At 36.9% G+C, this 19,916-nt stretch overlaps 1 protein-coding gene across 2 annotated transcripts in view; it reads left to right on the forward strand.

The window, feature by feature from the left end:
- flt4 (fms related receptor tyrosine kinase 4) overlaps window positions 1-19,916 on the forward strand; it is a 51,130-nt gene that overhangs the window by 8,105 nt on the left and 23,109 nt on the right. For both annotated transcript variants that reach the window (XM_067384751.1, XM_067384760.1), the window contains exons 2-4: window positions 6,296-6,392; window positions 9,713-9,987; window positions 18,417-18,544. In XM_067384751.1, coding sequence (XP_067240852.1) covers window positions 6,296-6,392; window positions 9,713-9,987; window positions 18,417-18,544 — 500 coding nt within the window. The remainder of the gene's footprint in view (window positions 1-6,295; window positions 6,393-9,712; window positions 9,988-18,416; window positions 18,545-19,916) is intronic.

Here is a 19,916-nt window from a genome sequence, read left to right on the forward strand (position 1 = left end):
AACCCAAAATATGTTGGAAATGAACATTTTATTAATAAGTTTAATGAATAATAACTAAACAATAAACATTTATGAAATTGCTTATTAATAAATATGAATCTTTTCATTATTATTGTTGCCTCTAGTAATTATGTGTCTGATTTTTAATTTCCAACATATTTTGGGTTCATTTTTAAACAATAGTTGGGTTAAATAAAACTACCCAGCAGGTTGAGCAAACTTTTAACCCAACTGCTGGGTTAAAACAACCCAATCGCTGGCTTTGTCCATTTTCAGCCCAACTTGGGTTGTTTTTAACCCAGCAATTTTTAGAGTGTAACATTTTTCACCTTCTATATAGTAGAGAATTAGGCGTTTCGGATGCAGCCCCAGTCTGTCAGTAACGCTCTGTTTAGTTCCTGTCTCTATGAAGCCCCTCCTTCTGAAAAGCACAATGTGCTCTGATTGGTCAGCTGGAGCAGTGTGTTGTGATTGGTGTTTGGGAAATGTCCCGCCCCTTACCATAACCGCCAGTTTCAACACACTACTAACTAACTCAACCAGGCCCCGCCCCTTTATTCTGCATATGAATTATTTAAATGAGGAACATTGTGAAGAAAACTCAATGGAGGCGTTTCAGGAGTTCAGAAACACTGACGCTGATATATAGAGTATGAACTTTTTCATACTCAAACAGCAACATTACAGATGGACATGGAAAAAAGCAGATCCTCTTTAAAACGTTTTATTTCAAATGACCAGCTTGTCCAAGCTGAGACCAACTACCGTTTAGTCGAGCATCCTGTCCATCCCAATCATTCCCAATGGAATATCATAACTGACCGCACTATCACTATCACATTCTGACCTCCATGATCCAAAATTGTATCTAGGTTAACATGACCAGGTCACTGTGAAGAATCTGGTGCCATTTTAATACAAGAATTTATTTTGCCTCCAGTTGTAAGAAGACCTCTAAGCGCTGCACACATCCAGTATCCACTGCGGTGTGCTTTGAATTACAAACAAGCGATACAGTATGAGCCCTCATCTGTCTCTGCCTAGGGGTTAACCCCTGCTAACTGCTTATGTATTACTCCAGTCATATATCACACTGACAGGTTAACAGTCAGCGCCCCAGACGACTGCTGCACACAGCATCCTTGTGAAAGAAATGTATATCCATATGGAAAGGATCTGGCACACAGATCATGCCAATTTAGCATTGAATCTGTGGTTTACACTGGATGATTTCAGAACGCTGCCCTAATATCTCTAAGTCTGCTATCAGATATCTTCCAAATGTCTCTGGTTCTCATTCCTCGGTGCCGTCCAACTGTGTCTGTGGGCTGTGTTCTGGCAGAAAGTGCGCTTGCACAAGTCAAACACCCTCACGAATGTTTTGGTGTGCAGTGGAGAGTTAAAGCCGGGCCCATTGAGCACAGCGCCGTGAGTCTGTGTCATCCTCACATCTGGGGAGAGTGAATGAGAAACGCTGCGGATGAGAAGTGACCGCTCACACTGTGAGCCGCTTAATGTTTGTCATAAATCTTTTCAGTCAGAGTGTAGGCAACTCAATCTTTGGCTTTCAAAGGGAGCAAAGCATTTGAAGACAGATCACATTTAAACCACAAGACGTGTTTAGAAAATGCTGAATGTTTCTGCATCATTTTGCATCAGCAAGGTTTAGTCCATATATGCATGGTAACAAAACTGCAGATCATGCAGATATCACAAACATGATTTCTTTTTATCGCTTTTTAATTTCCCTTTGGCAGTTTCCATCAGCCGTGTTTGTAATGTAAATCTCTCTGTTTGAAGTCTGTCTTGTTAATATTATAACAGTTAAAGGATTAGTTCACTTCCAAATTAAAATTTCCTGATAATTTACTCACCGTCATGTCATCCAAGATGTACATGTCTTTCTTTCTTCAGTCGAAAAGAAATGAAGGTTTTTGAGGAAAACATTCCAGGATTTTTCTCCATATAGTGGACTTCACTGGGGTCCAACGGGTTGAAGGTCCAAATGTCAGTTTCAGTGCAGCTTCAAAGAGCTCTACATGATCCCAGACGAGGAATAAGAGTCTTATCTAGAGAAACCATCGCTCATTTTCTAAATTTTTTTTTTAATTTTATACATTTTAACCATAGAATTCCGGCAGTGTAGACACTGCTAAGTGTATTACTGCCCTCCACAGGTCAAAGTTTGAACTAAATTGTCATATTCAATATGCTAGTGCAAGTATATAACAATTAGTTCAAAATCACAACACGTTGAAATGTCAGGCTTTAAATCATGTAAGTCATATCGAAAACAAAAATTCTGTGTTTATGTAATCTGTATGAAAAGAGAGCCATGTCAGAAGTCCGTGATTCAGCTCATTATCCGCTAATGCGGCCACGCCCAAGGAGCCAGCGCTATTCAGACGCAAATTCAGAGGCAATACTTGTATGCATTGTCTCAGTCGTGTATTTATTGTCTTGAAAAGTGTTTATCTGTATGTAAAAGCCATAGTTAGCGATCTCTAGAAGACATGCCGTTAGTTCCTGATATGTCCTCTTCTTCTTTAGAATAATTTGTGGACTAAAGGTGTACAGAGCACCCTCCGACTGCAAGTATGAATTGAAAACACCAGCGCTCATGGTGATAACAATGAATATAGAATAAATATAACTCCTCTGTATAGAAAATTGACATAAACATATGAGAATCCATCAATATTTCTCCAAATGTGAATGCTTTTAAACTAAAAACCTATATTCAGACTCTTTGCATCAACGAAATACATTATATTTTAAAGAATATAATAGAATACCATTATTTTAAATTGAGCTGACACATGATAACAGAGGTTTTTTTCACAGCCTACCTGACTGAAAGGCCTCATTATTATGCAGCACCATTAGAGGTTCTTTATGCGATTCTTTTGTCTTCTCAGGTGTAAATGACCCATTATTCATGATGATTCACAACTCCACACATACTGTGTTTCTTGACAAAAAGTGTCTTACAAAAACTGAATCAATATATTGTTTTATATGAAGTAGGCATTATAATTTTTACATAATTTTGAAGCAAAAACTCTAGCCTACAACCCCCAATACACAGAAGTCTTGTAAACACAGATTTAATATATATTTTTGGCCTTATTTCAGTGACTTAATTTTTTTTTTTCAATAACCACTCATAAACGTTATTCCTTCACAAACATGTACATACATGTTCCTCACATGTTATTGTAGCCTAGTTTGTGCTGAATACAGTGTAATGACACTTTTGTCATTAATATGTTTATGAACAACTGAAAAAAGCACAAATGTCAGGGAATGTCAAAACTTCTCCAAGCCCCAAATCAGCCTCAGACTCCAGAGGGTTAAGAACAGTTGTTGAAATGTAAGAAAATTAAGAAATCATTTTTTTGGGTTCTGTTTCTATCCTGCTGTACCTGCTATCAGATTTATTTGAATTTAAACCTGAATCTATGGCTCAGATTCTGCAGGACAAAAATCACCTCGTTAAACTTTATGACACAGTTGTTGTTTTCCTTCAGCTTTTGGGCTGGGAATCATGAGCTCAAACTGGTAGTTAAGACCGAATCAGATGTAATGCACAGGTTTTCATATTTCACATTTATCCAGCATACACTGGTGAAATTCAACCATCAATCCTCAGAGCTGAAATACTGCTGCAGAAAAGCCACCAGGATGTTCATGTCGAACTGTAAACAGGTCATTGACTCGCCATCAAATATTTACCAAATTCTATTGTGGGCTTGTGAGGCCGGATGCGTCTGAAACACATGTATTGTGCACTGATCCAGAAATATTCTCTCTGATTGACGTGTGTGCTTTCATGGAGTCACAGGGACAGGCATGGAAATCATTTTGCTCTGCTAGTCTGAAGAGAAACAGCTTCAACTGTATCTCTTATGTATGTGTGAATCTCTGCCATAGCTGTGCCAAACCAAAATTCATTCATCATATTGTATACAGCCATATTCTAATATGTATAAAGTCTCTTGCTTACAACTCCATTGAATTCAAACGCTGGTTTACAGGTACTCTACAGAAATGTCAGCGGCAGCGTTATCTGAATTCCTCAGAGGTTTGTCTGTAGATAAGGAGGTTGTGATTAATAAAGCTTCTCGTGGGATGCTTTGGGTTATTTTCAGGCCAAAACTTTGATTTATTTGGTTTATTAAACTCAAAATTGACCCCATTTACTAACAAGACCACACTTGAAATTGATTAATGTTAACCAATGCTGGCAAAACCAAATAAAAAAATGAATTACTATACAATAAGCTGTTGCTTTAGGCTACTGTCGCCTTTCTAAAATCTCCCAAAAGCATCATAAGCCGAAGTAGATCGTATAATAATTATTGCCGCCAATGGTCTCTGTGCTTTTGAGAAACGCAGCCCTGTTTTATTCAGAAATACATGACATTCAAAAAAATAACCAATGACTCTTTGGTACCAATGATGTGTGCTCATTTCCCTCTATAAACTTGTCATATTAAAGTAACTCTTGTTGATGTGATTCAGAGGCTTTTGTTTTGATTGTCAGTGTCTCTCTGTCGTCGTTTGGCGTTAATGAGATCCAGGTGCGCCTCATAACTCCTCGTGACATGTTCATACTCCCGTGTCCTCCGAGAGACATTTATACCATTAGCACGCAAAGACCAATTAACGGTTTTTACGATGACCGTTTGACCTCTCTGTCCCGCTGTCAGCTAACACAAACCAGATTAACGGCCTTTTAATGTGTTCGAGGAACTTTTAGTGCATCAGTAATCATTGAGTAAGCACTTCTGTTGATGTGAATCCATTTGAATATCTTACCATCTGAAAGTCAATCCCAGATAATGGATATAACCAGTGGAACTGGTGTGCATTTTGTCTGAAAAACATTCTAATGAGAATATCATTGACATACAGTAAAAAAACAAAATATGCGCCTAAAGGTGTAGCTATATCCAGGCACTTCTGTGTGTCTACACTAATGACAATAGACAATGGACCATTTTGTCCACAAATTTTATTGAAAATTCTTTAGTGTGACTGCACCTTAAAGGGGACCTATTATGCCCCTTTTACAAGATGTAATATAAGTCTCTGGTGTCTCCAGAATGTGTGTGTGAAGTTTCAGCTCAAAATCCCCCACAGATCATTTATTATAGCTTGTCAAATTTGCCCCTATTTGGGTGTGAGCAAAAACACGCCGTTTTTGTGTGTGTCCCTTTAAATGCAAATGAGCTGCTGCTCCAGAAGAGGGCGGAGCTTTAACAGCTCATCAACAACAAAGCTGGAGAATCTCACGCAGCCAAAATGAGGAAAGTGTTCAGCCTTACATTGTTCAAACCGGAGTCGACACTGATGGAGAGACTCAGGAAGAAGTTACAACTTTTAGACGTTTCTGAATGGTTAGTGGATAAATTGATGTAGTTGCTGTGGAGTTGATTCAACTCATCCACTAGCATGTGCCGTCATGTTCATCTTTTGTGTTGAATTGACCCTCGTTTGGCGTAAAATGACGGCATGACAACAACACTCGACTACAACAACTCTTCCCCTTCTCTAAAGCAGCCCAACATGGCCCCGCCCCCTTTGTTGTGTGTTCTCGGGGGCGGGGTTTATGTAAATTTTAGGGTTTGTGATGTCACTAACCCAGGAAGAAGCTTGTTGAAGTCCCTACCAGCCGTTTGTTGTAGTCGAATTCTGTAAAAGAAAATATCTCCTTTGCATTGAATTTTGATAATTGTAACTTTGCAGATGTTGTTTATGCTCAAACAGCAACATTACACACTAACTAAAAAATTATAAATTGTGTCAGGTTATTTCATGTATTAGATAGAAAGATCTGAAAAGCACATACATTTATCCACCCATAGATCCTCCCCTCAAAGAAATCAGGACAGAAGTGGTTGAAAGTGGACAAAAGGGACGGGAATGTATCTCTCGTCTACTTGTGATCCGATCGACAAAAACGCATTTAGGTGTAAACAGAACCATTGAGTTCTCATCGAGACCCTGAAGCGTGGCATGAATTCCATTTGCCTTTATCACAGAAATATTGTAAACATCAGTGGAGCTGCAATGACATTTATATTGGACTAAAAAGCCAAACAAGAGACGGGACTTTGCCTCTTTATTTCAGAGGTGCACCACACAGTGAAATTGCATCCAAGGATCTGTCAGGAATGATTATTAGAGCCTGGAACATAAAGGGAATTTGACTTTTCTTAGATTCTGTTGTAAACTTACTGAGGGTGAATTCACTTTTAATGATGATGATGATGCTTTTCTCTTCCTCTAGGTCTGGTGACTGGGTTTTCTATGAGTCCACCCACCCTTGACAACACCAAAGACCAGCTCGTGATTAACGCTAACGACACATTGACCATTACATGCAGGTACAATCAAATCATCTATTCTAAACTCTGTCTAAAAGTATTTTAATCAGCATTTTGCTATTTAAAAAAAAAAAATTGTTATGCAAAAAAAAAAAAAAAAAAAGAACATACCATAGCAGTTGCGAGTTGGGGGCATGGCTACTGTAGCAGGTGAGAGTTTGGGGCGTGGCTACTGTAGCAGGTGAGAGTTTGGGGCGTGGTTACTGTAGCAGGTGAGAGTTTGGGGCGTGGCTACTGTAGCAGGTGAGAGTTTGGGGCGTGGCTACTGTAGCAGGTGAGAGTTTGGGGCGTGGCTACTGTAGCAGGTGAGAGTTTGGGGCGTGGTTACTGTAGCAGGTGAGAGTTTGGGGCGTGGCTACTGTAGCAGTTGCGAGTTTGGGGCGTGGCTACTGTAGCAGGTGAGAGTTTGGGGCGTGGCTACTGTAGCAGGTGAGAGTGTGGGGCGTGGCTACTGTAGCAGGTGAGAGTTTGGGGCGTGGCTACTGTAGCAGGTGAGAGTTTGGGGCGTGGCTACTGTAGCAGGTGAGAGTTTGGGGCGTGGCTACTGTAGCAGGTGAGAGTTTGGGGCGTGGCTACTGTAGCAGGTGAGAGTTTGGGGCGTGGTTACTGTAGCAGGTGAGAGTTTGGGGCGTGGCTACTGTAGCAGGTGAGAGTTTGGGGCGTGGCTACTGTAGCAGGTGAGAGTTTGGGGCGTGGTTACTGTAGCAGGTGAGAGTTTGGGGCGTGGCTACTGTAGCAGGTGAGAGTTTGGGGCGTGGTTACTGTAGCAGGTGAGAGTTTGGGGCGTGGCTACTGTAGCAGGTGAGAGTTTGGGGCGTGGCTACTGTAGCAGGTGAGAGTTTGGGGCGTGGCTACTGTAGCAGGTGAGAGTTTGGGGCGTGGCTACTGTAGCAGGTGAGAGTTTGGGGCGTGGCTACTGTAGCAGGTGAGAGTTTGGGGCGTGGTTACTGTAGCAGGTGAGAGTTTGGGGGCGTGGCTAACAGGCCATGAACACGTCAAAGCAAACAGGGCATTGCGATGCAACACGTTCATAACAGGCATGATAGTGTCATACCTTCAAGATCAAATTTTTAAGAAATTGTGAACACTCACAGGACCTTAAATGTACTTTTTCCCCTTCACATTTATATGCATTGTTTCTGAAAATCTTAATGCTGATAAAAAAGTCCATGGACATATTAGACATCAATAACCCTAATGCATTTAGGTTAAATTACCATTTGGTGCTGAATGGGATAAAATGTCGAGTTAAATAAACAGTCAAGGCCTGGATTTGGTCGTTTTTGATTGAATAATTGCATAAGCCTGTGAGCCATTACAAAAACAAGGAGAATGTTACATTTGGAATTGATTGGATGGTTAAGTTTAGAAATAAATGTGGCATGAACCTACAGGGAGGCGATCCAACATATTTAGCTCTAATCCCTTCAAAATTTTCTTACATTTCTTGCCAAGAATTCCCAGAATAAATTGTTTTTCAGCAGTTACAAACATATACCTTTTGGGCCACCTCTCAGTGTGATCGATGTGCAGTATTAAGCAAAGTCATGGCAGGAGTTCAGAAATCACTGTATTTCATAATCTCATTGAGGAACACATCAGTTTAAATGTCATTGCCTTTTCCTTTGCCATCTACAAACCTGTCCGTTTTCCAAGTGACTCAGACACTGTTTTCAAGACATGCACAATATTGCTTTTCAACTGAAAAAACAAAACAATAATTTTTGCAAGCAATTAAGGAAAGGATTACTATTATTATTTCTTAGATTTAGGATTAAGGATTTAAACAACCCCCCTCCTCTGTATACTTTATATTGAGATAGACTGCTATTACTTTTCTAAATGTTTAGACCAGTGTGGGTGGTAACGTATTACGAGTAACGTGCCTGTGAAAGGGCCTTTAGTTTGACCAAAAATTGAATTTTTATGTTTTTGCAAGGCCAGCTCAGGTGACAAAGAGTAATGCAAAAGTATTGTAACACATTACTTTTTATAGAAAGTAACTAACGCAATAATTTACTTTTTTAGGGAGTAATGCAATATTGTAATGCATTACTTTCCATAAAACGTAACCAAGTAACACCATAAGTTACTTTTTTAGGGAGTAACGCAATATTATAACACATGACTTTTTATAAAAAGTAACCAAGTAACACAGTTAGTTGCTTTGTAGGGAGTAAAACAATATTGTAACGCATTACTTTCCATAAAAAGTAACCAAGTAACGCAATTAGTTGCTTTGTAGGGAGTAAAACAATATTATAACACATTACTTTCCATAAAAAGTAACCAAGTAACGCTGTTAGTTGCTTTGTAGGGAGTAAAACAATATTGTAACGCATTACTTTCCATAAAAAGTAACCAAGTAACGCAATTAGTTGCTTTGTAGGGAGTAAAACAATATTGTAACGCATTACTTTCCATAAAAAGTAACCAAGTAACGCTGTTAGTTGCTTTGTAGGGAGTAAAACAATATTGTAACGCATTACTTTCCATAAAAAGTAACCAAGTAACGCAATTAGTTGCTTTGTAGGGAGTAAAACAATATTGTAACGCATTACTTTCCATAAAAAGTAACCAAGTAACGCAATTAGTTACTTTTTACGGGAGTAAAGCAATATTGTAACGCATTACTTTCCATAAAAAGTAACAAAGTAACGCAATTAGTTACTTTTTACGGGAGTAACACAATATTGTAACATATAAATTTCCATAAAAAGTAACCAACGCAATTAGTTATTTTTTTCGGGAGTAACACAATATTGTAATGCATTAATTTCCATAAAAGTAACTTTTTTGTTACTTTTCCCCCAACACTTGTTTATATTGAAGGAAGGGTCTAAGAGAGGAGCCTAAATCAAACTTTATCTAATCAGCAAGATTTAGATCCCTTAAAAGTAATAGTTCACCCAAAAATGAAAATTTTGTCATCATTTACTCACCCTCAAGGTGTTCCAAACCTGTATGAGTTTCTTTCTTCTGCTGAACACAAAAGAAGGTATTTTGAAGAATATGGGTAACGAAACAGTTGATGTGCTCCATTGACTTCCATAGTAGGAGGAAAAAAATACTAAGGAAGTCAATGAGGAGCAGAAACCACTTGGTCACAGACATTCTTCAAAATATCTTCTTTTGTGTTCAACAGAAGAAGGAACTTCAAGCAGGTTTAGAACAACATGAGGGAGAGTAAATGATCACAGAATTTTCATTTTTGTGTGAACTATCACATTAAGCTTAAAATGTGGTTTGTGTATCATGTTATAGCAAAACATTTAGAATAGCAGTGACTTTAATATGATTACCTGACCCTATTCCTCTAGGGGGCAGCGGATTCTGGACTGGAGCTGGCCTGAAGAATCTTTGAGTAAAATCGAGATTACCGATCGGCAGCAGCAGCAGTCACCCAGTGACTCACCGGGCCACAGAGCGGTCAGGGTGAAGGAGTGTCAAGGAGAGACTGGCAAACCCTACTGTAAGTCCTTAATACTGACCGACGCCCAGGCCAATGACTCAGGATATTACCGCTGCTTCTACCAGGACATCAAAGCGGTCATCGATGGGACCACAGCAGCCAGCGTTTTTGTCTTTGTGCGAGGTGAGAGCTGTGTTTTCGCTGTGTTATTGCTCTTGATATTGTAATAATGATTATTAATGTTGATTAGTAGAATATATAAAACATTTTTTATGGAGAAACGGCACGTCATATTCTTGCTACACAGACAAAATCCTGTTTTCAGCAGTCACTAAAATAAACAACTCTGATTGGCCATTGCATTCATAAGCTCAACAGAATCATGTCTGATTGGTTATAATGTTCAGCGCTGCAAAAAAGCATGAAAAGAAATCAATCTCAATCTAAACTTTTATTCATTTTCACATTACTCTTTCATCACCACATCCATAACAGATTTAGTTTAATTGTGCTGGGGCTTTTATTTTGAATTTGCACAGCATTTTTGCTCATTTGCCCTAAGCGCCTGTTAATTTCTGACCTTCCTTTATATGCATTTCACTGAGAACAGTTCAGTCTATTAAATAATGTGATAAACTTGGTAATTATAACAGTATGAGGACTCAAATGGTGTGTAAATGTTATCATTTTCTGAGAATGAACCTGTATTTAATGTTGAAGTTCTGGACAAATGTTTCTTTAGCCCATTTGTTTAAAGACATACTTAACCTTTGAAAGAATAGAGGTTATTTCTGAAGAAAAAACATTTCTCTCATCATTTTATCCTTATGGAGTTAGTTGAATATCAGTGTCTCGTCTCTTTTGCAATCTGTGGCATTTTCCTGAGGCAAACCAAATCACAAATCCCATTTTTATTTGACTCCCTTCAAAGAATGCTTGGCCAGGCTGTCTTTGTCTAAAGTTTCTATTTTCTTTGGGGAACAGACAAAGACATCATAAACATCTCATTGAAAACATCACCCCTCTTCAGAAGATCACACAAGATTATACATGAACACGCTAAGAACATGTTTGGTTTAGCCCTGAGACGGCCCACGATTAGGAAAGAGCTTTTATACTGAATAAACTAAAGATAAGAAAGTTAATAAAGAGACGCTACATGATGCCAAATCTGCTGATATCACCGTTACAGATGACATACCCTGTCAGTGTCCTCCTTATCCTATATGAGGAAGAATATTTATGTTGGGTTTGATGGCTTGAGCACATTATCACCTCATGTGGAAAGAAGTGAATTTACTGATTAACATTACATTTGGACGTCAAGCCTGGATTCATATATAAATGGGTCTTTCAGCAAAACTCTTTGATCCAACACTCATTCAGTCATGTCACTTGTACGTTTATGTGGGAAAAGGCTTTTGAATCCAGGCCTACTATTCCAGTCCAACTTTACAGAACATGTTTTTAATTTAAATATCATATAAAAATGGAAATTCTGCAATTTCCACATGTCATTTCAACCTTTTTGATTAATCTTAGGGCAGTTTTTCCCATACAAAGCTAAGTTATAGTGACCAAAAAGACAAAAAAGGACATAACAGTAGTCCATACAATCCAGCGAAGTTCACATTTATCCCATGTTCACAGTCCATCGATGGACCTGGACTAGCTGGATGAGCATGAGTGCTTTGTTTTGGATTAGTTGGACATCACTGACAGCAGAACGGCATTAATTCTTGCATAGTTATCAGTGATTTTGGACTGTTTGTCACACAAAACTAGTGTTTGCTATGAAGACTTGCATTGTAATGAGCATTTTTGTGCTTTTGTTCTGTATATTTGGCCTTTTTGGAGTTTGACAGACATTGAGCATGTATCATAGTGCGATTATAATGGGATTTTGGCAATACTGCAGTTAAACTTTACTTCATGTAAACACAAAACTTCAATCAAACTAATGCTCATAATCGCAGAAACCATCAAACTACAATACACCAAGCAAATAAACGCCTTAATCGCATCATTACCGCTCTGATCAAACATACACGACTGACGTGTTGTTCACACAACTTCATGAATGAACTCTGTGACATTATTTTGAAGTTTTTTATCCACTCCGAATCGCTGAACTCTGTCTTAACACAACCCAGTTACAGCGGCATTAGTATTTTCAACACAGCGCTGAATAGCATCCAATATAGCCATAGAAATGTGTTTTGCATTTGACAAAAGTGGGTCAGAAACACACCTACTACATGTGATTTCATTATTTGTGTAATGCCGGTAAAAATAACCACACTTCTAATAGCAAAATTAAGATATTTTTGATGAAATCAAACATTTTGATAAAGAAATGCTGAGTCTGTGTTCTGGCATACAACATGGAAGCTCCTCAACGTATGAGAATGACACAGAAGAGAAGAGATTGTTGAATCCTTATTTTTGTTTTGTTTTGGCGCACAAAAAGTATTCTCGTCACTTCGTAACATTAAGGTTGATCCACTGCAATCACATGACTGTTTTAACAATGTCTTTAGTTCCTTTCTGGACCTTGAAAGTGTTGATTATATTGCTGTCAATGGACGATTTTGGATTTCATCAAAAATATCTTCATTTGTGTTCTGAAGATGAACAAAGGTCTAACCAAGTAACGCAATTAGTTGCTTTGTAGGGAGTAAAGCAATATTATAACACATTACTTTCCATAAAAAGTAACAAAGTAACGCAATTAGTTGCTTTGTAGGGAGTAAAGCAATATTGTAACGCATTACTTTCCATAAAAAGTAACAAAGTAACGCAATTAGTTGCTTTGTAGGGAGTAATGCAACATATTGTAACGCATTACTTTCCATAGAAAGTAACAAAGTAACGCAATTAGTTGCTTTGTAGGGAGTAAAGCAATATTATAACACATTACTTTCCATAAAAAGTAACAAAGTAACGCAATTAGTTGCTTTGTAGGGAGTAAAGCAATATTATAACGCATTACTTTCCATAAAAAGTAACAAAGTAACGCAATTAGTTGCTTTGTAGGGAGTAAAGCAATATTGTAACACATTAATTTCCATAAAAAGTAACAAAGTAACGCAATTAGTTGCTTTGTAGGGAGTAAAGCAATATTGTAACGCATTACTTTCCATAAAAAGTAACAAAGTAACGCAATTAGTTGCTTTGTAGGGAGTAAAGCAATATTGTAACGCATTACTTTCCATAAAAAGTAACAAAGTAACGCAATTAGTTGCTTTGTAGGGAGTAAAGCAATATTGTAACGCATTACTTTCCATAAAAAGTAACAAAGTAACGCAATTAGTTGCTTTGTAGGGAGTAAAGCAATATTGTAACGCATTACTTTCCATAAAAAGTAACCAAGTAACGCAGTTAGTTGCTTTGTAGGGAGTAAAGCAATATTGTAATGCATTACTTTCCATAAAAAGTAACAAAGTAACGCAATTAGTTGTTTTGTAGGAGTAAAGCAATATTGTAACGCATTACTTTCCATAAAAAGTAACAAAGTAACGCAATTAGTTGCTTTGTAGGGAGTAAAGCAATATTGTAACGCATTACTTTCCATAAAAAGTAACAAAGTAACGCAATTAGTTGCTTTGTAGGGAGTAAAGCAATATTGTAACGCATTACTTTCCATAAAAAGTAACAAAGTAACGCAATTAGTTGCTTTGTAGGGAGTAAAGCAATATTGTAACGCATTAATTTCCATAAAAAGTAACAAAGTAACGCAATTAGTTGCTTTGTAGGGAGTAAAGCAATATTGTAACGCATTACTTTCCATAAAAAGTAACAAAGTAACGCAATTAGTTGTTTTGTAGGAGTAAAGCAATATTGTAACGCATTACTTTCCATAAAAAGTAACAAAGTAACGCAATTAGTTGTTTTGTAGGAGTAAAGCAATATTGTAACGCATTACTTTCCATAAAAAGTAACCAAGTAATGCAGTTAGTTGCTTTGTAGGGAGTAAAGCAATATTGTAACGCATTAATTTCCATAAAAAGTAACAAAGTAACGCAATTAGTTGTTTTGTAGGAGTAAAGCAATATTGTAACGCATTACTTTCCATAAAAAGTAACAAAGTAACGCAATTAGTTGTTTTGTAGGAGTAAAGCAATATTGTAACGCATTACTTTCCATAAAAAGTAACAAAGTAACGCAATTAGTTGCTTTGTAGGGAGTAAAGCAATATTGTAACGCATTACTTTCCATAAAAAGTAACAAAGTAATGCAGTTAGTTGCTTTGTAGGGAGTAAAGCAATATTGTAACGCATTACTTTCCATAAAAAGTAACAAAGTAACGCAATTAGTTGTTTTGTAGGAGTAAAGCAATATTGTAACGCATTACTTTCCATAAAAAGTAACAAAGTAACGCAATTAGTTGCTTTGTAGGGAGTAAAGCAATATTGTAACGCATTACTTTCCATAAAAAGTAACAAAGTAACGCAATTAGTTGCTTTGTAGGGAGTAAAGCAATATTGTAACGCATTACTTTCCATAAAAAGTAACCAAGTAACGCAGTTAGTTGCTTTGTAGGGAGTAAAGCAATATTGTAACGCATTACTTTCCATAAAAAGTAACAAAGTAACGCAATTAGTTGTTTTGTAGGAGTAAAGCAATATTGTAACGCATTACTTTCCATAAAAAGTATCAAAGTAACGCGATTAGTTGCTTTGTAGGGAGTAAAGCAATATTGTAACGCATTACTTTCCATAAAATGTAACAAAGTAACGCAATTAGTTGCTTTGTAGGGAGTAAAGCAATATTGTAACGCATTACTTTCCATAAAAAGTAACAAAGTAACGCAATTAGTTGCTTTGTAGGGAGTAAAGCAATATTGTAACGCATTAATTTCCATAAAAAGTAACAAAGTAACGCAATTAGTTGTTTTGTAGGGAGTAAAGCAATATTGTAACGCATTACTTTCCATAAAAAGTAACAAAGTAACGCAATTAGTTGTTTTGTAGGAGTAAAGCAATATTGTAACGCATTACTTTCCATAAAAAGTAACCAAGTAATGCAGTTAGTTGCTTTGTAGGGAGTAAAGCAATATTGCAACGCATTACTTTCCATAAAAAGTAACAAAGTAACGCAATTAGTTGTTTTGTAGGAGTAACACAATATTGTAACGCATTACTTTCCATAAAAAGTAACAAAGTAACGCAATTAGTTGCTTTCTAGGGAGTAAAGCAATATTGTAAGGCATTACTTTCCATAAAAAGTAACAAAGTAACGCAATTAGTTGCTTTGTAGGGAGTAAAGCAATATTGTAACGCATTACTTTCCATAAAAAGTAACCAAGTAAAAAATTAGTTGTTTTGTAGGAGTAAAGCAATATTGTAACGCATTACTTTCCATAAAAAGTAACAAAGTAACGCAATTAGTTGCTTTGTAGGGAGTAAAGCAATATTGTAAGGCATTACTTTCCATAAAAAGTAACAAAGTAACGCAATTAGTTGTTTTGTAGGAGTAAAGCAATATTGTAACGCATTACTTTCCATAAAAAGTAACAAAGTAACGCAATTAGTTGCTTTGTAGGGAGTAAAGCAATATTGTAACGCATTACTTTCCATAAAAAGTAACAAAGTAACGCAATTAGTTGCTTTGTAGGGAGTAAAGCAATATTGTAACGCATTACTTTCCATAAAAAGTAACAAAGTAACGCAATTAGTTGTTTTGTAGGAGTAAAGCAATATTGTAACGCATTACTTTCCATAAAAAGTAACAAAGTAACGCAATTAGTTGCTTTGTAGGGAGTAAAGCAATATTGTAAGGCATTACTTTCCATAAAAAGTAACAAACTAACGCAATTAGTTGCTTTGTAGGGAGTAAAGCAATATTGTAACGCATTACTTTCCATAAAAAGTAACCAAGTAAAAAATTAGTTACTTTGATTATATTGCTGTCAATGGACGATTTTGGATTTCATCAAAAATATCTTCATTTGTGTTCTGAAGATGAACAAAGGTCTTACAGGTGTGGAACGACATGAGGGTGAATAATTAATGACAGAAATTTCATTTTTGGGTGAACTAACTGCTTAGACTAGTCTTAAAAGTTAGTCATCTCATTTTTTTCTTCAAGGCTGATTGATTACCTCTTGTTTTACTGCAAGTTGGTCAAACTAGTTCTTAAGACACAGTGAGTAAGTTTATGCAACTGGTTCCAGGTTTGGACTGACATGTGTGAGTGAGTAATGAGAGACTTTAATCATTCCTAGGGGGATTGTTTATCTTCTCAACACAGTCCAGCTCTGTATTTGTAACAAATTGGTTTTCCACCAGTTGATCAAAGTGTCTGTGACTTCGGACAGCTTTCCTTGTGTTACTCTCATTCCTTGACAGCGTTTTGGATGAAACGGGCCCAGGGAGAGTCAGGTACAGACACCCCGCAGACTCGCTCACTCATGTGAAATGCCGAATGATTTCTCCTGACAACATGCCGAAACCGCTTCCACAGATCTTACCAGGGGGCTGATCAGAGCCAGCTGAAATCACAGCTATAAATTAGCAGTGAGCGTAGAGCAGAATGGCACTTGGCAGCATGTGGCTTCATTTAGGTCACGCCGCCTCCCGGAGCTGTCGGCATTATGGATACACGCCGTGCCCTCCAGCGCCTCCCAATCTCTTCAGAAAAAAGCAATTCACCTCCTGAGGATGATTTATTTTGAAGCACCATAACTGTGAGGATTTGTGTATTTTTCCTATTATGCATGTGTATGCAGACCACCGCGGGGCAGAAACATAAACCTCAAGATACGGACCTTTGTTTGGACTCCGACAGCTTGGAGTGATTGATTTGAGCTACGTGAGGAGAAATCAGACTTGTTAGAATAATGGCGGCATCAGCAGGTGACGCTCAAATAAAGCCGTGAGCTCCCGCTGAAGGTGAAAGCTGTGTTAGCGGCCCCACACATATGGATTCTGACCAAGACAAAAGCCTCTTATTAAGTGGTTTAAGGAACGGTGCTGGAGACTGTTGATAGAGCTGTGTCACAGAAATCTTAGATATTCTGGATGATCCACACAATAGATCTGTGTATATTCAGGCAAAGAACTTGAGATGGAATGTTAAGTCTTGACTTTAAGGGAATATTCTGGGTTAAAGACTTCAGCTTTATCAACACTGTTGATTAGCACAAGAAAATAATTTTGAAAAATGTGTTTACACTTTATTTCTGTAGCACTTTATACAATAGACTCTTTCAAAGCAGTGAAAATCAGAAAAAAACAATGATCACTGATGCAAACAGAATTCAATTCTGCTCTACTGAAGACAATAGTGTCATTATTCAGTTCAATGTTGATTCAACTCTGCTCGGAGTACATACTCTCTAAATAGTGTTAAAGTAACACTGAAGCAGAGTTAAAGTTAATAAGATAATTAAGCGATGAATGAGCATTAGTGATGAACGCCTGCTGTTAACAAGCAGAATCACTGAAGAAAAGATAATCCTCCTCTGCTGAGATCTTGAGAGATATAATGTCTTTTATTTTCAGGTGATTTCATCTAAGACTGTGGCTGAAGTCAGTTGTACTTCTTGTGTTTCTCTTTTCTTCAGTGATTCTGCTTGTTAACAGCAGGTGTTCATCACTACCGCTCAATCATCACTTCATTAATCACTTAATTATCTCATTAACTTTAACTCTGCTTCACACTATTTAGAGATTTGATTTAACTCTGGTGATTTTGCTGTGTATGCACAGGGTTTTGACAGTATAACCAAGATTTAGTACAATTTAAAGTATTATCATCTACTCTAGACAAGCATGTGGATGCAAACACGTCTACACCACAATTCAAAACACAAAAGTTTTAGTCTATAGTTTTTCTATTCAATTGAAGACTTGGTCTTGCTTAGAAAGTAATTTAAAGTCAAAATGTGTATATTTAGCTATCTGAATAAGATCACACTTATTCAGAGTCACTCACTATTAACTATGACTTTTGCCTTAATAAACTCCTAATTACTGCTTAATAATAGTTAGTAAGGTAGTTGTAAATTATAAAACATAAAGTCGATATCCCTACAATAACAGACCGATGTGGATGTATGCTGTGAACTTCACATACTTCTGAAAATCCAGTGTTTAGATAATCATGACGGCTTTCTTCTTTGGCGTCGCGATGGCTTTGTTTCCAGGTGGACCGTTAAACAACACAATAAACGCATCTTCGGGAAATCCTGTAGAACTCAACCAATCAGATGACGACTTTGAGTCAGGGTTGTTGCGGTTTCTCCAAATTGGAACTCCAACTTAAAAGGTTCCTACTTGGAACTCGGAATTTCCAAGTACAAATGGAACGCACTATATTTGCTTGTGTTTGCATTGTGTATGTATGTTTCTGAGCTTAAAAATGACGCGTTAACCCATGCCTACTGGAATTAAATCAGTAACACATGACCAGAGGTTGATCCACCAACATTACTGCTCAAATATCAAACATTCTCCCTAAAGAATTCATTAAATTACATGTTGGTGTTATGCCATTATATTAAGGTCCTGATTAGCAAGAAGTCCTGTAATGTTGTGGGGCTTGATTTGAGGTAACAGGGGCAGAAAATTATAGACAACTGAACTAATGTACCTTTTCTTTTCAAACAGACCCACAAAATCCATTCATCATGAGAAACGGGAGTGAAATGGAGACCCTCTACATAACGGACTCTGATACACACATTGAAGTGCCATGTCTGGTTTCAGATCCTGACCTGAAAGTCTCTCTCTTCTTGGTAGGTCCAACAGGAGCTCAGTTTCTGTAGAATGGATGAGGGCACTGATTTGTTTTTGTGTTTTTTAGAGATTGAATCCAGGATTGTTGCAGTTGCTGCATGAGAGTAACTTTCAGCTCTTAGCTAACTCAAGTAACATATAGTTTTCTGAGCCAAAGGAAATGAAAACAGTAACTCAAATAAACAACTTTTCCAGATCTTGATTGGCAAATTTCCTCAAGGAAAATCTCCCAACTAATACTGTAAACTATAATGGTAAATATGGAAGCTTGTTGTTTCTGCCACGGAATAAAAAAATGTAAAAGATAATTGCAGCTTTTTATGATACAATTGTGACTTTTATTTCTTGTGTTTACAAGTGTATATCCTGCAATTCTGAGTTCTTTCCCAAGAATTGTGAGACATAAACTTGCAATTGCGAGTTACAAAGTCCAATTCTGAGAAAAAAGTCAGCTCACAATAACAATTTTTTGATTTCATATCTTGCATTTCTGACTTTATGGCTCAGAATTGTGATTTTATGTAACGCAGTTGCGAGAAAAAAAATGAATTGTGAGATAAAAAGTTGCAATTACCTTTTTTAGTTTTTTACACAGGGAACCACAGTTGGTGCATCACTGTAATATTAAAAATTTCTGATTTGTAGGATACTTACATTGAGATTACACATACGGAAATGTATATAATAATGACATATTATAGTATATATAATATAATATACTATAATAATACATTTTTAATGATATAATTATGTTTCTACTCGTTGTTTTTAAATATAAACATTTAAATGGTGGCTGTCATAAGAAATGACAGATTTATTTAAACATTAAATATTGCAACCTGGTCTCATGGAAAGACGTACCTGTTCACAAGTTGCAAAAATATGCGTACATATCACTGCAGTTTCCAACAGAAATGAACACTAGAGGCAGTAAAACAGCAAGCGCTTTTAATGGTTTTTACGATTACGATTACGTGACTGTTCTCGAGCTGTTTTATTGACGTCTTTCTGCGGTTGATCGATTACATGAGACATGATTCATTTCAGTAAGTTGTTTTGAATCTTTCAACATACCTTCTGATGTTCATTCACGTTTATTTCATGCTGTAACTAGTTAAGATCATTTTTTTAACCCATCGCTATTATTTACGCTCATGTAACTGATTTCAGCCTTTGTGCTATAACTTCCACCATTTTTATAATGAGGTGGCATAAGGCTTGACCAAACATTTAATAGTTAGTTATAAGAGTGTACCGTGGGATAGTATAGTGTTCAGCATGAAAGGGACCTTGGTTAAAATTTTGACATGATATTTTTTTTATCAAAATTGCAGCAGAACTTGACAGCCAGTGATAACTATGAATTATTAT

This window comes from Chanodichthys erythropterus, chromosome 1 (assembly GCF_024489055.1).
Source record: "Chanodichthys erythropterus isolate Z2021 chromosome 1, ASM2448905v1, whole genome shotgun sequence".
NCBI classification, from domain to species: domain Eukaryota; kingdom Metazoa; phylum Chordata; class Actinopteri; order Cypriniformes; family Xenocyprididae; genus Chanodichthys; species Chanodichthys erythropterus.